This window comes from Vulpes lagopus, chromosome 21 (assembly GCF_018345385.1).
Source record: "Vulpes lagopus strain Blue_001 chromosome 21, ASM1834538v1, whole genome shotgun sequence".
Lineage (NCBI taxonomy): Eukaryota > Metazoa > Chordata > Mammalia > Carnivora > Canidae > Vulpes > Vulpes lagopus.
The window spans coordinates 4405828-4422524 of record NC_054844.1 but is presented as its reverse complement, the minus strand read 5'-3'; the positions used below and the strand labels follow the sequence as shown (position 1 = coordinate 4422524).

The 16697-nt window shown below is 53.5% G+C and overlaps 1 protein-coding gene across 7 annotated transcripts in view; it reads right to left on the bottom strand.

Moving 5' to 3' along the window:
• Positions 1 to 16697, bottom strand: part of TSPAN9 (tetraspanin 9) — a 200948-nt gene that overhangs the window by 80728 nt on the left and 103523 nt on the right. For 6 of the 7 annotated variants that reach the window (XM_041735952.1, XM_041735950.1, XM_041735948.1 and 3 more), the window contains one exon: positions 4171 to 4250. In XM_041735952.1, coding sequence (XP_041591886.1) covers positions 4171 to 4233 — 63 coding nt within the window. In that variant the 5' untranslated portion in view covers positions 4234 to 4250. Of the gene's footprint in view, positions 1 to 4170; positions 5173 to 16697 lie in introns of those variants that run through there. The other variant, XM_041735946.1, reaches the window with a different exon arrangement.

Genomic DNA, 16697 nt, shown 5'->3' with positions numbered 1-16697 from the left:
TTAAGGGAGTAGTCCACAAGGAATAGACTTTCCAATGAAGCCAGAATGTCACTGCTCTGCCAGCCATGATTTAAAGTGATGGGACAGCTCTGCTGGCAAGCATAAAAACTGACCATTATCCTGAGTGGCAATTATGCCAGGAACCCCTGGATACCCCTAGCCCATCCATATCAGACAGGAGCTTGATTTGGGTTGGGAGGAGCTGGGCTGGTATCACGATCCGTTGTGCTGAGAAGGGGATAAAGGCCCCTAGCACCCAAAGCCCACCCCCATACTCTCTCTCCCCTACTCAGGGTTTAAAGCTCTGAGCCTCCTTTGCCCTCCTGGAGGGGCTCCAAGTCACTTCATTTCTCCCAAAGGTATTCCACCAAATGGCCTAGGAGGACTTAGAGATAGGGCTGATGGAGGGAGAGCTGCCCTGTGCCTTCCACGGCAGGGAGAATGCCGCAGAGTGGGTCTGATCACGCAGGAACAGGCCCCTCAGGATGGAGAAACTGCTGTGCCCATTCAGGCCTCCTACCCCCTTGCCACTGAGAAGCCAACATTCCCTTGGGCCCCAAGGATCAGGTACAACAGGGGTAGAGGAGGTGGGGCTCAGACTGGTATGACCACTGGCTCCACCTCCCCAGCCCCACCATCTCCATCGGGCTTTCAGAAATGCTGTCCTGGGTGCTAGCACCATCTGGTTGAAGTCACCGGTGCCAGGAGCAAACCTGGATGCCACCCCCTCCCCAGTAGGCAGCGCCCAGCAGCCTGTAAATCACTGGCCTTCTGGGTAAGGAGGAGGAGCGCTGGCCACATAGCCCCGCCTCCACTCTGCCCCCAGTGACGTCACCCAGGACCTCACTAAAGGCAATACCCTAGAAGCTCCACCCAGTGGCAAGGCTCCAGGATTCTTAGGCCTGTGAGGGGGTGCAGTAAGACAGCTGCACCTCTCCTCCAAACTGGGAATCCTCCCAGCGGGCTCCGAGGAGCCAGGGGGGTGTGGCAGCAGCGGTGGGTTTGGAGAGCTACCAGGTAGCTCCAGGATCTATAGGAAGATCTCTATTTATTGATTGCAGGCCTCAGGTTCAACTCTAATGCCCCAGAAAAGCCTCCTTTGGGGATCTGAGCCAGGAGACTAAAAAAAGTGATGGCTACATCACTCCTAACAATTACTCTGCGTCCCAGAGGGCTCAGGCTCTGACCAGCCCTGCATCCCTCCCTCAACCTTACCCTCTCACTCACCTCCAGTCTTCCTGTGTGCACTGGAAAGCAGCAGAGTTATCCCAGCGGTCCTGCCTCATCAACTACCCCACCTGCCTTTGGCCTAAGTATCTTCATCCTTTCTCTTCTTTTTTTCTCTTTATTTTATTTTATTAAAGATTTTATTTATTAGAGAGAGAGAGAGAGAACATGAACAGAGGGGAGGAGCACAGGGAGAGGGAGCCCGGCGTGGGATTCAATCCCAGGACCCTAAGATCACGACCCTAGCCAAAGATACATGCTTAACCAACTGATCCACCCAGGTGCCCAATACCCTTTCTCTTCTGACTTGGCTCTTTCCTCTGTTCCCTTTCCCATATCAGGCTTGCATGACATCTTCACTCAAGTGAAGTGTGGTGACCTGCCCCGTGCCCAAATCCTAGCTAACTCCATATTATACCCTCTCCACCTCCAGGGAACACAGTGGCAAATACTCCTACACATACAAGCATCCATTTCTCTTCTGCTAACTTTCCATCTTTCTTAAGGCCTATGCCTTATTTCATCATCTCACTAGCCTAAGAGAAATGGGTCTTTGAGATCCAATTTCCCCCAGCTCATAGCACATCATGGAAATTCCAAAAATATTGAGTAATCAGAAAAGTCAGAGATTCAGAGAGACTCCTTGCCTGGTAGAAGAGGGACAGTAGGTACCTCCTAATTAGGAAGAGACAACAAATCATCTCACTATAACCAAAAAAATAAAACTATTCCATCAGTCAGCTCATTAACCTCTGCCAAGGTCTTAAGGGAAGATGAAAAGAGTTGCTTGCCACCCCACAGCTAAGTGGCTAGGAGAGCCTTCATCACAGGTGAGTTTGAGAACTCCTCTTCCCTATCATGTGGGACTTGGAAATCCCTGTCACAAATAAGATGTGGATTTACCACTCTGGCCATCCATTCATTCACTCACAAATTTATCATGAGTGCCTACAACATGTAGGACATGGACCACTATGCCAAGGTGTGAGGTGGTCCCTAAAACAAGCTAGGATGGACTGGAGAAGGGAGCCACAAGCAGTTATATCTACTCTGGCCAGCAGATGGCAGGGTGGGGGTGGGGAGGAGGGCAGTTGAGTGGGAAGTGCTGGCCAAGGCCTGAGCATCCCGACCAAGGACTTTCTAGTGAGTGTTAAGATATGCAGAGTGTGGCAAGGCAGAAAGGTAGGTTGAGATTATGAACAGAGGCAGAGAAGGAAGCCACAATGCAAGTGAGGCAGCATTCTTGTACATCAGGCTCCAGACTAATAAACACCACTACTTGGCGGACACTGATGCTGGCAAATGAGCCAGGGGACAAGGAGGAGTACTTGCCCAAAGGCAGCCATGACATCATTCTTGACGTTCCAATGGATCTGCCCCAGTTTCCACAGAACCCTCACCACAGGACAGGTAACATCCTAACAGCAGTAGCTGGAGGGCCCCAAACCATGCAGACATGGGGGAAATCCAACTCAATCTCAAACTGGGCTCCTCAAAAGAGAAGCAGCAGCCTGTGGCCCCCTGCTGAGAAGGGGACTCCCTCCCCAGAGGGAACGAGAGGATGCAGGATGTCCCATCCTGCAATGAGGTCAGACATAAGGGAGACCATCACAACAGCCTCCTCCTCAAGACAGGAAAGGAAACCCAGACCTTAAGCGATAAAGCAATTTTCCCAAGGTCACACAAGCAGCTAACAGAACCAAGACTAGACCCAGTCTTCTTCCCACCCAGCCCTGAGATCTTCCCTTCTGTGGGAAAGCTCACCCCCCCCCCCATACACACACCCAAAAAAGTTTGTCAGTTAAAGCAGGTCACTCCACACAAGTGTTGAACATCAAAGCACAACCCCATCTACCCAGCTTCACTGTGAATGACTTTCTCTTGTCCCCGGTGCTCCTTCTGGACTATGGGCAGCTGAGGGCCTCCTGCAGACAGGAGGATAGGCCCTGGGGCAGAGCCAAACATCTGTGCTGACTACGTTGGGGCTCCAGTGAAGAAAGGCAGAGGCAGCAGTCGGGATGAAAGAACAATTAGATATGAATTTCCCAAGTTTTAAAATTTGCCTAACTTGTATTTCTCATGCACGCCTGCACATGGGTGCACATGTGGCCTTCAGATCCCAAATTGCCCCACCCACTGACCCTTTCTCTAGAAAATCATCTCTCCCTGAGCACAGGAGCACTCTCCTTATCCCTTCCAGTCTTTGAGGCTCCCAGAGCCTGGGAGTGCTGGCTGGCATTCCTTGGTGGGAGCACATGGCCAGCCCGCTCCCTGCCCAGTGGACTGCAATCCCTCAAAAGCAGCTGCACGCCACCCGATGGCAGCATCCCTTCCACACTCTCCTTTTTCACACAAGCCCTAACTAACTCAGGGGCATATCTGCAGGCTAGCAAACGTTGCCCCTCCCCCCCCCCCCCCCACTTGGGACGGGGCTCCTCTCCCTCTCCTGCGACTCACTGAAGGAGTGAGAGGAAGTGACTTCTACCATCCCTCCCACCCCCATCTCATGCCCACAAAACGCTGCAGATTGCCTTGTGTATTCAGGAACAATACAAGAGGAAACTCGAAAATCATCCGCTCTTGTGCCTGTCTTCAACTCAAGGTCACAGCTATTAAATATTCCAGCCCCGCTCTTATTTCTGCAGGTTACCCAGTTGAAGGCACTTTCAGTGTGGGTTTCTTACGGGGGAAGGAGGTGGGAGCAAACTTTGCCAGCCACCTAGGAGTAGAGTAAGTCTCTCCTAGAAGATAGGCAAGTCGGAGCCTCCATTCAGCCATCAAGGAGAAAGAAAGATGAATGAAGGGGGCGAGATTTAAAAAAAAAAACCCACACTTACCGTTGTGCAGAAAGCAGGGCAATGCAGCACCGCGGAGGGAAAGGGCAGCACGCTACCGTGAGCAACGGAGAGAGGTGGCAGAAGGGAGACTCGGGCAAGGACTTACCCAGAATATCAAATTGAAGAGGAACATCATGTACTTCAAGCAGCAGAGGCAGCCCCTGGCCATGTTGCACTTCTTAAATTCTAGGAGAAAAACAAAGGACAGGTCCAGGTAAAACACGACGTACTTGCTGCCTTTGGGTGCATGGCACTGGTCCGCCTTGACGCCCGCCTCGGCGCGGCTCTGTCCCCGGGAGCCCGCGGTGCCGTAGAAGGCGCCGGCCGTGAAGCCGCGGCCGAACGCGCGGCCCGAGGTGGACGGCCTGGCGGAGTCCGAGTCCTTGCTGTCCACAGACGGGCTCCGGCGGATCGAAGAATCCTCGCTACTCGACTTCTCCATGCTCGCGTCGCTCCCGGGGGGCGCGAGGGGCGGGGGGCATCGCTCCCGGAGTGGGACGGAGGCGGCGCCCGAGTCGGGCGCGGGCTGCGGGCGGGCCGGGGGAGCCCCGCCGCCAGACCCCGAGCCCGGGGGCCGCTGCCTCTCGGACGGCGCCCGGCTCCCGGCTCCCGGCTCCCGGCTCCCGGCGCCCGGCGCCCGGCTCCCGGCCCGGCAGGGCTCCGCGGTGCGGCGGCGCGCTCGCGAGCGCTCTCCGGCCCCGGCTGGCCTGGGTAACTTGAGGTCTCGGGAGGCTGCAAGTCGCCTTGGCTCTCCGGAGCGTCAGCTCGCCTCCCGGGTGCACTGGCCGCTCCGCGCGAGGCACGAGGGCGCGGGGATCCGGGTCCCCGGCACACCTCTCCCTGCGCAGCCCCAGCTGCCCCACCACTCCGCGGGCGCCCCGCCTCCTCGCGCCCCGCGACTTTGCGGAGCCGCTCGCCGGCCCTGGGCTGCCCCGGCGCGCGGCGGGCAGTGCCGAGGGATCCGCCGCAGCCGCCCCCCTGCCACCGCTGGGCTTTCCCTGCGAAACCCGGCCCCGACTCCGGACTCCGGACTCCCGACTCCGAAAGCGCCGGGAGCCCCCAACCCGGCCTCGCCCCGCCCCCTGCTTTGCGTTCGACCAATGAACACTAGGCCTGCCGGGGGGCGGGCAGCCTCCCCCTCCCCAGTGACACATTATCTTTAATAGGATTAGCGTTCTGCTGTGTGCCTACACCCGTGCGCCGCGAGCCCTCGCTAAATGTCAAGGGCCCCGGAGCTGCGGGTGAACCAGAACCTTCACCGGAAGGCGCCGGCCTCTTCCACGGGAGAAGAGGGGGCGCCGAGAGAAGGGGGAATGGCTGGAGGCACCAACGACCCGAGGAACCCGGAGAAAAGGGCTGGGGAGGACAGGAGGAGGAAAGAAGCGCGGCCAATTGCGAGCTGGCCGCCGCCCCCTGTGCACCCGGGGCCCGTCCGACCCGAGGCGCGCGGTCTCCCTGCTGCACACCAGCGCGCGCGCACACACAGACGCACACACACGCGCGCGCTTTTGCACACGTGGATCTGGCTCCCGCTGGGAAAGGAGACCGCAGGGGAGGCGCGAGGTGTGGGAAAGGCGCCTGGGGCCGCCGCGGGGCGCGCGCCGCCCTCCCCGCCCCCTGCGCGCGCGCGCACGCCCCAGCACACACGCGGCTCCGCAGGACTCCTGCAGCTGCGCGAGCCCCCAACCCCCACCGCCCCGCGTTCCGGGGTGGTGCGGCGCTGGCTGGGACCCCAGCTGGGCCGAGAAGGGCAGGTGGCAGAAGTGGGGTCCTGCCTCGCCCCTGCCAAGGGTGACGTAGGAGTCCTCTTGGAGAAGGGGCTGGTCAAGGGAAACAGCACCAAGAATGCTCTGGCAAGAGCAGGGGCTCGGGAACAGCCAGGAGGAGCCCTTCATCCGACAGGAAAACACTGCACCTGTGTCCCCTGGGCTCGTGCAGAAGTCTGCACAGCTGATCCGGGGCTACCATAGTCAGCAAACAAAACTAGAAGACTTGAGAAGGTGAGGAGCCCACCTCTCTTTTCTGCCACCAGCAAGAGAGTGCTGAGACCCCCTGAGAACAGGGCCCAGTGTTTACCAGGCTCTGTATCCCAGCACCGGGCTTGGCCTCTGGGAGGCGCTACACAAGGATGGCTGGATAGAAGAATTCCTGCCCTCCCACAGAGTGATCTCTCCAACCCGGATCCCATCAGACTTTTTTTCCACACCTGCTATGTACTGAGCATGGGGCCCGATAGAAGGTGTGCTGCTCCCTGCCCTTCAGACACACACAGTCTAGCCAGGGAGATGGAAACATAATCACCGAGGCGAGGGGCAGGAACACAACTGGCTATGGCCAAGAGGGAGGAGGACATTAATTCCAGTCAGAGGGACTTGAAGACCCTCATCACAGGTCAGCTGTGGTGGCCCCATGCTGAGTGCACCCTCACTGGCTCAGAGGCAGGGGTGCCAGTGCTCAGCCTCATTAAAGGGACCTGCAGTGGTGTTACTATTCCATGCCCCTTCCCCACTGGGAGGGTAGCCCAGCAATGAAATTCAGTGACTGTCAAAACCATGGCACCTTGGTCTCCTGGATGGGAGCTAACACCTTCTGTCCTCTTCAGCCTGACCAGCTTCCAGGGGCTCCCGGCTGCCACTTCATTCTCATAACACTACTTCTTTGATGCAGGAGAGATCACTCACCAGCTGGACTGTGAGTCAGGAGACCTGTTTTTCACTCTGAGCTCAATGTTGAGCTGTGTGATCAAGGACAAGGTAGTTTGCCTTTCGGAGCTACCATTTCTTCCTCTTTAAAATGGGGATTAATAAAGCCTACCTCTGAGGGGTGTCGTGAGAATAAAGTGAACTATGAGACCAGTCTGAGCCCTGAGCAAATACAAGGGCCTGGTATCACTGGCCTAAGACAGAGACTCTGTGTCAGCACAAGGCCCTCCCAGGCTGGCCCCCTGTACCTTCTCTCTCTCTTTTTTCTTTCATCAACTCACACCTTGTTCAGTGAGAATAGCCTCTACATTGTCCCTGGATCATTCCACCTTCATTCCTGATTATAAGTGGATTCAGGCCAGTAACTATTTCCTTAGCAGCAGAGGCCCTGGTGGGCCAGGGTGAAGGGCAAAGGTAAGAGGAGAGGAGGCCGCCCAGTGTAGGAGTTCTGCTCACTCCTGCTCATCCTTGTCAGGAGGGCATTGAAGTCCTGGTCTTTAGTCCATTAACAAAGTTCAATGATGGTCCATCGGGAACCCAGCTTAGTCATTATCAAAATAGTAAGAGCAACAGAGATTTGCAAATCCTCACTGTTACCCAGCTTTATACACAGTAACTCACAGAGTCCTCATAACAACCCTACAGAATAGGGATGTTACTGTCCCTATTTTACAGATGAGGAAACTGTATAATTTCAAAGCCCGTTTCTTTACTCTCTTGGGCTAGAAATCTAGTTCCCAACCTTGGGAATCTTCCAGTCTAAAAGGCAGAATTTAAAAGCACAACAGGGAACCTGAAGTTTTATGTCCTGATGAGAGATCACTAGATAAAAGGACTTCATTTAAAAAAAAAGAACCTCAAAAAAAAAAAAAAAAAAGCCTTCTGCCCCCACTTCAAGACTGTACACAGAGAAGCCCAAAGCAAAGCGATATAGCATGTTCCATGACAGGACTATCAAAGAGCTGTCCCTTGCACCCCCTGGAGTGGGTGTGGACAGGGACAGGAGGTGTGAAGGCATCCCAGGAAGGCCTGGCTATGGTACACAGAGGGGGCAGTGAGGAGCCAGGCCTGCCTGGAGCAAGAGAATGTACCTGGAAGTCAAACTGAGCTACTGTGCACAGCTTTGCATGACACAGGAAAAAGTCTGGACTTCACCCTGGAGCTCCCCAAGCAATGGAGGCACATGACAAAATTGGTGTCCTATGAAGCTGGGCCTTGCAGCAGCATGGAGAGGTAAGATCAGCTGCTGTGGTTGCCCCAATATCTTAGATTGTGGGTAGAGAAATAACAATCAGAGAGCAAAGGTGCTCTGAGACACCATGTCTCCCTGCCCACTCCTGATCCTCCCTGACTCGCCATGTTCTGGGGAGCTGGAAGGTACAGCCTGCCCTTGAGGATCTCTGAGCATGTGAACAAGGCAGAGCTGCCTTGCCTTTCCCTTTTTTTTTTTTAAACAACAACAACAACAAAAAAAAGTGAAGCAAGTACAGAATTCCCAGAGGGGAGAAGCAGAAGTGAATATGTGAGATCAACATGCAAAGTCTCCACTGACTGGCAACTGGGGAGATGTGGGCTCAGAGTAAATGCCAAGCTCTCTCTGTCTCTTCCTGAGTTTCTCAGGCCTGCAGTGTGAGCCAGAGATCAGCTTTGGTCTCTCGCTCACCCACACACAATCAGAGCTGATGGGCCCACACAGAACCCCTTCCTGACCTGCTCTGAATATTTCTGTGTTCAGCAGCATGTGCAGCTCATGAGGTATGCTGTACCTCTAAGCTTCAAACAGCTCAACCTCACTGAGAATTTAGGTTAGACACGAGGTGGCACTTGCTATCCTAAGTAGTGTGTGAGATGGGCCACCGCTGTAGGAGGAGTCTTAAGCCAACCCAATTTTTAAACTCTAAAATTGGGATCTGGGATCCCTGGGTGGCGCAACGGTTTGGCGCCTGCCTTTGGCCCAGGGCGCGATCCTGGAGACCCGGGATCGAATCCCACATCAGGCTCCCAGTGCATGGAGCCTGCTTCTTCCTCAGCCTGTGTCTCTGCCTCTCTCTCTCTCTCTCTGTGACTATCATAAATAAAAAAAAATTAAAAAAATAAAAATAAAAAAAAATAAAATTGGGATCTTTTTTGGCAATACAGAAAATGCCTTAATTGCTAAGCAAACCATTTACCAATGGTGCCAAAAGAGAAGGAGGCTGGAGCAGTCTCTAGCAGGGGGCCCATATCCCACAATGTTTGCATGAAGGCTCAGTAGGTGAGGAATGGTTAGGAGGGTCCCGAGTCCGGGGTAAGGCTCTTTGCCAGGGAAATTAAACAGCTACAAGGTCATGTGATCCCATACTTGGCCAGGATTCAAGAAGGATACTAACAATGCCAGTGAAAAGATCAGAGTTAAAAAGAACTAGGGGTGGTTCTATTTTTTATGGGTTTAGTTTCTGAGACTTGTAAAGAAACACACACACAGAAACAAACGGGGTTTGGCTGCAGTGGCAGGTTCACAGTTAGAATCGCTCAGGACAGGGCAGCCTGGGTGGCTCAGCAGTTTATCGCCGCCTTCAGCCCAGGGCGTGATCCTGGAGACCCAGGATCAAGTCCCACGTCAGCTCCCTGCATGGAGCCTGCTTCTCCCTCTGCCTGTGTCTCTGCCCCTCTCTCTCTCTCTCTCTCTCTCTCTCTCTCTCTCTGTCGTTCATGAATAAATAAATAAATAAAATCTTTAAAAAAAAAAAAAAGAATTGCTCAGGACAGTGTCAAGGGTGGCCCAGGGAACCTCATTCTCTGGAGAGAGGTTTGTTCCTCCCTCCTTTGAGTCCCCAGCTGTTTGTTCAGCCTGCAATTATAGTTAACCCACATGCCTCTGCTCTGGGCACTGGGCTTCCCAAAGGAGGGAGGGGCTGTGTCTGAATCACATCATCCCTGCACCCCGCCCTCCCTGACCTACGGGGCCTGTCACAATGACCACCACAGGGAAGGTACTCAGAATGTGTCAGTAGGTAGAGGGGAAAGGAAGACCACCATGCCTAAGTCCCAGGTTCTCTCTAAGGATAGCCTGAGAGCCCCAAATTCATTAACCAGAGGATGGGACCCAAGCCAGAATTCTATGGAATTTTCCTGGAAAGCAGGCTACCTGAAGCCATCAGAACCTAAAGAGGGAACTCAGGAAATTTAAATTTCCCAGCAACAGATAACAGAATATAAAGGCCACAAGGTCAACTGTTTTGTTCACAGCCATACTCACAACACACAGAGCAGCATGGGATGGGTGAGGAAATGGACAGATGGATAAATAAGCTTATGGATCACAGGGCCATTTTGGAGGAAGACTTAGGAAAGGTAAGAAGGGGAAAACAGACTGACGAGAACCAGACAGAGGCCAAGCTACTCACAGACCCCTCCCCATCCCTGGTGGGCCATGCCTTTTGGAGGAGCTCTAAGGACAATGCAGGTCCACCTCCAGCTGAGTCCCTGGGGAACTCATGTGAGCTCCTGAGTACTGTGGTCACATCTCAGAGCCCAAGAGCTGGCATGATAAACTCTTGTCAGAGGCCACTCCTTGCCACTGAGAAACCATGACTGTGAAGGGACTCTCAGCCATGTGTCCACATTCCACACATGAGAGGTGAGCACACTGGTCAGAGCATGTGACCCTGTGGGCAGTTAGCTCCGAGGGAACAGGGTCACAGCTGTAGACCAACCATACCCACTCGTGACCCAGGCAGGAGTGCTGAAATCCAGGCTTTTAGATCATGAGGAACCAGGGGAAAGGATCATCAGGAAGACCAACACCACTCAGCACAAACCACATGCCCTAGTGACTGTGGGCCAGCTAGGCCCAGTTCTGTGGGAAACAATGGCATATGCTCAGATGCTGTCAATACCCCTTGGCCATACCCACCACCCGACCCAGCCACGGAGAGCAAAGCTCTAGTGAGGTAATGTCATGGGAACTCTCTGAACTTTGGGACTAGATGGATCTGTGTCCAAACCGCTTCTGGAGCAGGTGACTCCGAACTGCTGGGTGACCTAGAATGACCACCAGAACCCCCAGGTATCTCAGTTTCCCCAACCATAAAATGGAGATGATAATGCACACTTCCCCAGGCTATAAGACAGAGATTAAAGGTTACAACTGCAAACCACATGGCACAATGTCTGAAACAGAAATGTTCAAAGGAGTTGAGGTACTATTATGATTTATCAACATAATTATTATAGTAAGTATGGTCCCAGGCCCCATCGAATTACAATGCAGTTAAACAAAGATACAACACATAATCAATGCAAAATATTCTATGGCTCAAATTCTAAGGGTAAGCACTGGCAGCTCCTCCTCCTCAGACAGACCCTCAGTTCTGGGCCTCCTTCTCCTCTGCCCAACACACCTGCATTTGGCCATCCCATCTGTTCTAGGACCATCCACCTGCTGATGTCACCTAAATGTTTACCTGAGCCTGCCCCAGCTTCTGAGCCCCAAGTGCACATACCCAGCTCCCATTTGGCAGCCCCACTAGCTGCCTCACAGGCAGCTCCAATTTCACATGCCCCAGAGGGACTGACCTTGCCCTAGCCCTGCTCCCTTGGTCATACCCTCTCCTCTCAATAAACGGCCTAACACTCATCCCACGGCTTATGCCAGAAGCCTAAGGTTCACCCATGTCTCCTCGTTGTCACTTGCTCCTGCCTCCAATCAAACACAAGTCCTATCCAATGAGCCACCTTCTGCTTCTGTCCCCAGGGGTACTGCCATGGCCCCATCCTACACCATGTCTCACCTGGGGCAGAGCTCCCATTCCCACCCTGGCCCCAAGTCCTCTACATGGGGCAGTCAACACCATCTTCTCACTCCCCTACTTTAATCTCTCTAGAGGCTCCCTATTTTCCTGAGATTAGGGGTGTGTGTGTGTGTGTGTGTGTGTGTGTGTGTGTGTGTGAGATATTGCCAGTCTACTTATCTATTGCAATCCAATTCCTGAAACACCCAAAAGGTCTGGCACCACTGGCCCCAGCCCACCTATCCAGCCCCATTTGCAAGTCTTCTCTTGCTCAGTATGCCATAGCCAGTGAACCCTCCAAGCGTGCTTCTACTTAGAGTCTTTGCCCATGCTCTTCCCTCTGCCTAGAATGCTGTTCTTCAACTCACTGCCTGACCTAGTTCTACTCATCCCTGCACTCTTGCGAATTCCTCAAAAAAGTTTCTTCTAGTGCTGCCTGCCCCTGCCTGCAGGCTAAATTGAAGCTCCCCTGCTCATCGATAATACAATCTCAGCACCACTGGCCTCTTCCTGCCTAGCGCTCATCCCAGTTTGAAAGCCAATGTTTCCTTGAGTGACAATTTGCCGCCTGATTCTATTTGACCATGAACCCACAGGGAGCAGAGACTGGGTCTGTTTTTCTCACTACGGTGTACCTAGGACAATGCCTGACCAGCAGCAGGCCTCAATAAATACTTGATAACCAATGAATGCAAGCTCAATGCGAGGCATGCACGGTGCAAACCAGCATCTTCAGGAAGGGCCTTCCAGTTTTATGGGCACCTTGGGCCACCTAAGCAACAAACCCGACAGGATTACCTCTGTGATCTCTGGTTCCTCAATGCAGAACAAGTTGCTTAGACTAGTTGGTTCTTCAAGGTTTTTTCCAAACTTCTAGCCCTGAAATTCCCACCTGTGAAGCAGGAGGATAGGCAGGACTAGATAGACAGAGGGTGGGAGGAAGAGGGTGCTAGAAGGGGAATAGTTAGAGAGAGCCGGGGGGGGGGGGGGGCAGGACATGCGGGAAGGACATGTCCATGTGCCCAGCCGAAACAGAGCTCCGCAGCTAGTGAACATGAAAGGGAGGTCGGGCTGGAGCAGAGACAACCCAGATGCCAGTTACCATTCAGTTACATGCCAGTTACAGGTGCTTACCCCAGCCCTATTTCTCTTGTCCACTCTATCCCCCTCACACCCTCCTCCACCTACGCTCCTACCAAGATGAACAAACATCAAAGTCACTGCTTCCTCTTTCTAGAACTTTCCACACCCACTCTGACTGGCTAACTTTCACAGCCTAGTGGCACCTATGTGGCCTCCTCCTGAAGTCTGGGACCCCTCCTTAGAGCTCCAGAGCCCCTCAGAGCATCGCACTGCCTATTCACCAATCTCCCCAAGCCTGAGTGTGCACTCCTTGAGAGCACCAGCTGTGACCATCACCTCTGCATTCCAGCCCTTGGCACAGTGGCTCGCACACAGGAGCTCTTAATCACCATTAAACATGTGAGTGAAGCAGTGAGGGTCTCAGAGGCGCTTTTTAGAAAAATGTGCCTTGGCTTAGAACAGGGGAGTCTTTACACAAAGAGCAAGAATGGCCACTCCCAAAGGACAATACTCTTTTCTTTGAGCAGCTGTACAGAGTGAGAGGGAGCAGCAGAGGCTGAGCCCTGGAAGCACAGGCTGGTGACCCACCCATGTGCAATGGCCACCCTGGGCTCTCAGGCCCTTTTTCCTGAGAAAATCCCAAACCAGCACCATCTTTCATCCCAAGTCCAAAGAGCCTGGTGTGCAAGGCATTGTGCTGGACAGATGTACCCAGACCCACGCGCGTGCATATACTGAGCCATTCACTCCAGGGAGACAGAGAGAAAGAAAGGATTTGTTATAAGTACTTATCAAAGAGGGCAGATGGCTTCAGGGAGGATGAGATAAGGCCAGACCGCTAGGTACAGGGAAGTGTGACGAAGCCTGAGGTTTATTGCCATGCACCAATGGAAATGTACTGACCCAGCAAATCCAGTGTTCCTAAACCACCCCATGTGGGGCACTGACGCATTAGCTAGGACAGCGCCCTCTGACCTGGCGTCCAGCCCACCTGCAAAGCTGGCCTCTGCAGCTGGGACCCTCCACTGATTCAAGAACTGCTGCCTGCTGCCTGCCCTCTTCCCTCCATCCCCCCACTGGGCCTGGAACTTCTGTAGAGAAGAGCAGCACATGAGTAGCACTTGGGGATGCTCTGAAGAAGATGGAGAAAAGAGAGGGCCCTGAAACCATCACAGGAAACAAGCATGCACACCCTTCATGCTCCACCCTAGCTGAAGGGAGTGAGGGGTGGGTGGTGACCAGATGGGGGAAGACCTATTTGGGCACCCCCACTGGGGAGAAGTTGGCTGTCAAAGGGCTCTCAAGCCTCCTGGTGCATGAAGCCACCAGTGTTCTCTCAACTCCTACCAGCTACTTGGGTAAAGTGAGGCAGAAGCGCTGGCCAAATCCCACTGCATCTCTCTTGCCTCTCCCCACCTCAGGAGGGCCCAGATCCATGCAGCTGATGAGCAGGTCAAGGTGCCTCCAGCTGAGGGGACCTCAGAGGCATCTTTCTAGTCTCAAAGTAGTGGAGGTGAGCAAACCACACCCTTTACAGTCCTGCAATGTTCTTCCCAAGCCTCTCAGGTCCTTCTGGCAGAGCTGCTGTAACCCAGTCTTCCATGACGTGGACCCAATCATGCTTCCCTGACCCAGACTTACCTAACACATGCCCAGAATGCAGACAGCACCCACACACGGTCCCTGTCACAGGCTCCCCTCCTTAAGACTGCCAGCCCCACGCCATCTCCCACCTGCCACACCTTACTGCCTCCCGCCCTCCTCCTAATGGCCCCTGCCACATGCTGCCACCATTGCTGACCAGAACAGGGCCCTAAGACACCACACTGCCCCTCTCACCAGCTCATAATCTTCGCCGGCTCCCTGGGGCTTTAACACAAACACTCAAGCTTGGCATTCGAGACCTTCTACACTGTACTTTGTGGACATTATTTCCCACAAGTCCCTGACCTGTGCCTTACTCCCCCCGGGCAATCAGAGTGCCTCACTGTTCTCTGAGCATGTCTCCACTTCCCTGCCTCCACTCTCTGGCTTATGCACTGCTCTCCACCTATGAGCCCCCCCACCCATCTCTGTCTGTAGTAGATGGTTCAGGACTCAACTCAAATGCCACATCCTCCATGAATGAAACTCTTATCCTAAGGATCCCCCAAACTAAGAGGCCCTCTTTTTGTTCTTCACCTCTCTGGGGCACTCATTCCACTGTCTCATATCATGGCAGTTTGCATAAATATCTTCCTACAAGACCACAGGAAGATCTGAGGGGATGAACTCACCTGTGTTCCTCTTGCAGGACCAGCCTAGTATGTGGAGGACACTTAAGAAATCTGAAGACAATTGACTAAATCCCTCACACCATCCACATGGCTCCCAAACCTCACCCCTGCCTCCACCATATGTACTTACCTCAACCCATGTATTGGACATGCCTGACACCACCCTCACTCAGCCTTTCTGGTGGACACTCACCTTGCTAAATCACTAGTATCTGTCCTCCCTTCTAGAGGCCCTTTCTGGGGTTACCCACCAGATTTGGCTATCTTCTGAAGCACCAGAAGGCTTGGATGTCCAGCCTGGAGTTCAGAGTATGTGGCTGTGCTCCGCAAGGCCCAGTGTGTCTGGGTGGCTGCATGTCACTCATCCCCCAAGCTCTGGCCCCAAGGGGCGCTTCCATATCCCAGTCGGGCCCAATGCCAGGGCACACCTGCTCTTCCCCTCCCCCACACCGCTGCCAGAGGAAATGCCAGCCCGCAGCCTCGGCCGGACACAGCAGGGACAGGCACTGAGCACTGGCACTGCCCCTCTCTCCCTCCACCCCCAAGCCTGAGCCTGACCAGCATCCAACCTGGCTTACCCCTGATCCTTCCATGAATGCATGCTCAACTCAACTGTGCAGCCCTATCTGCCTCGTAAAGGGAGAGCACAAGACAAACACTCATGCTGTAGGGAGCCAGGCAGATTGAAGTGCTGGGGCCCAGGTCCCAGTTCTGACACTATCTGTGTGACCTGGACAAGAGGCTTACAGCTCTCTGAGCACATGAATGAATGGATGAGCACACTTCCATTCTCTTGTCTGAAAACTGTTCAAAGGAATGAAGAAACACACTTCCATTCTCCTGTCTGTAAACCAGGGGGGCAGGTAGGATTGTGAGGGACAGATGAGACACTGTCTGGGAAACTACTTTATCAGGTGGACAGAAGCTGCCATCCATACACACACTGGAACCCTCCAATGTGTTTCACAGGAGCTCGACGTAAAGACAAAGGACACTCTAGCAGTTTCAAATCACTGAAGATTTCCTGAGTTCCACATCATGCCCATCCTGGGCTTGTCACTGTGGGTGTTACTGAGGAGCATTAGCCCTTAGGAGCTAATGGTCCATATAGGGGAAGAGTAACAAAAGGACAGGGCAGCAAGCGACAGAAGCGCACATGCACATGCCAGAACTGGTGGTATGAACTGAGGGCTCAGAAGACATAGCCAGGGAGGCCTGGCCTATCTGGGAAGGCTTCTTAGAAAAGATGAGAGGCATGCTGAACTGACATCCTCGCTGAATGAGGGCAGAGGAGAGGGGTCCCAGATGCTCTCTGTCTGGTCTCCTGGGTGCCCCACAGGTGGCCTAATAACCAGAGAAAGACAAGGGAAAGTAGCTCCTGTACTACAGTGACCTTATCATGTAGGTCAGGTCAGATTACTACTCTGCTCAAAGCCTTCCCATCTCTCTCAGAGTAAGACAAAATTCACACACACACCCCACTCCCTCTCTCCACCACATCCACACTGTCCATCTTGCTATTTCTTCCAGGAGAGCCTTTATGCTGGCTGTTCTCAAGACTGGAACATTCTTCCTCTAGATCTCTGCATGGCCAATTCTCTTGTCTCCTTTACACCTTCAAGTAAATGTCACCTTCTCCATGAGGCTTTCCCTGACCACCCCCACTTAAAACTGCACTTCGCCCAGCACATGTAACTCTCTTACCCTGTCCAGCTTTTTCCACAGCACTTATTCCCAACATATAATATAATTTACAAGCATACCTTGGAGATATTGCAAGTTCAGTTCCAGACCACTTTA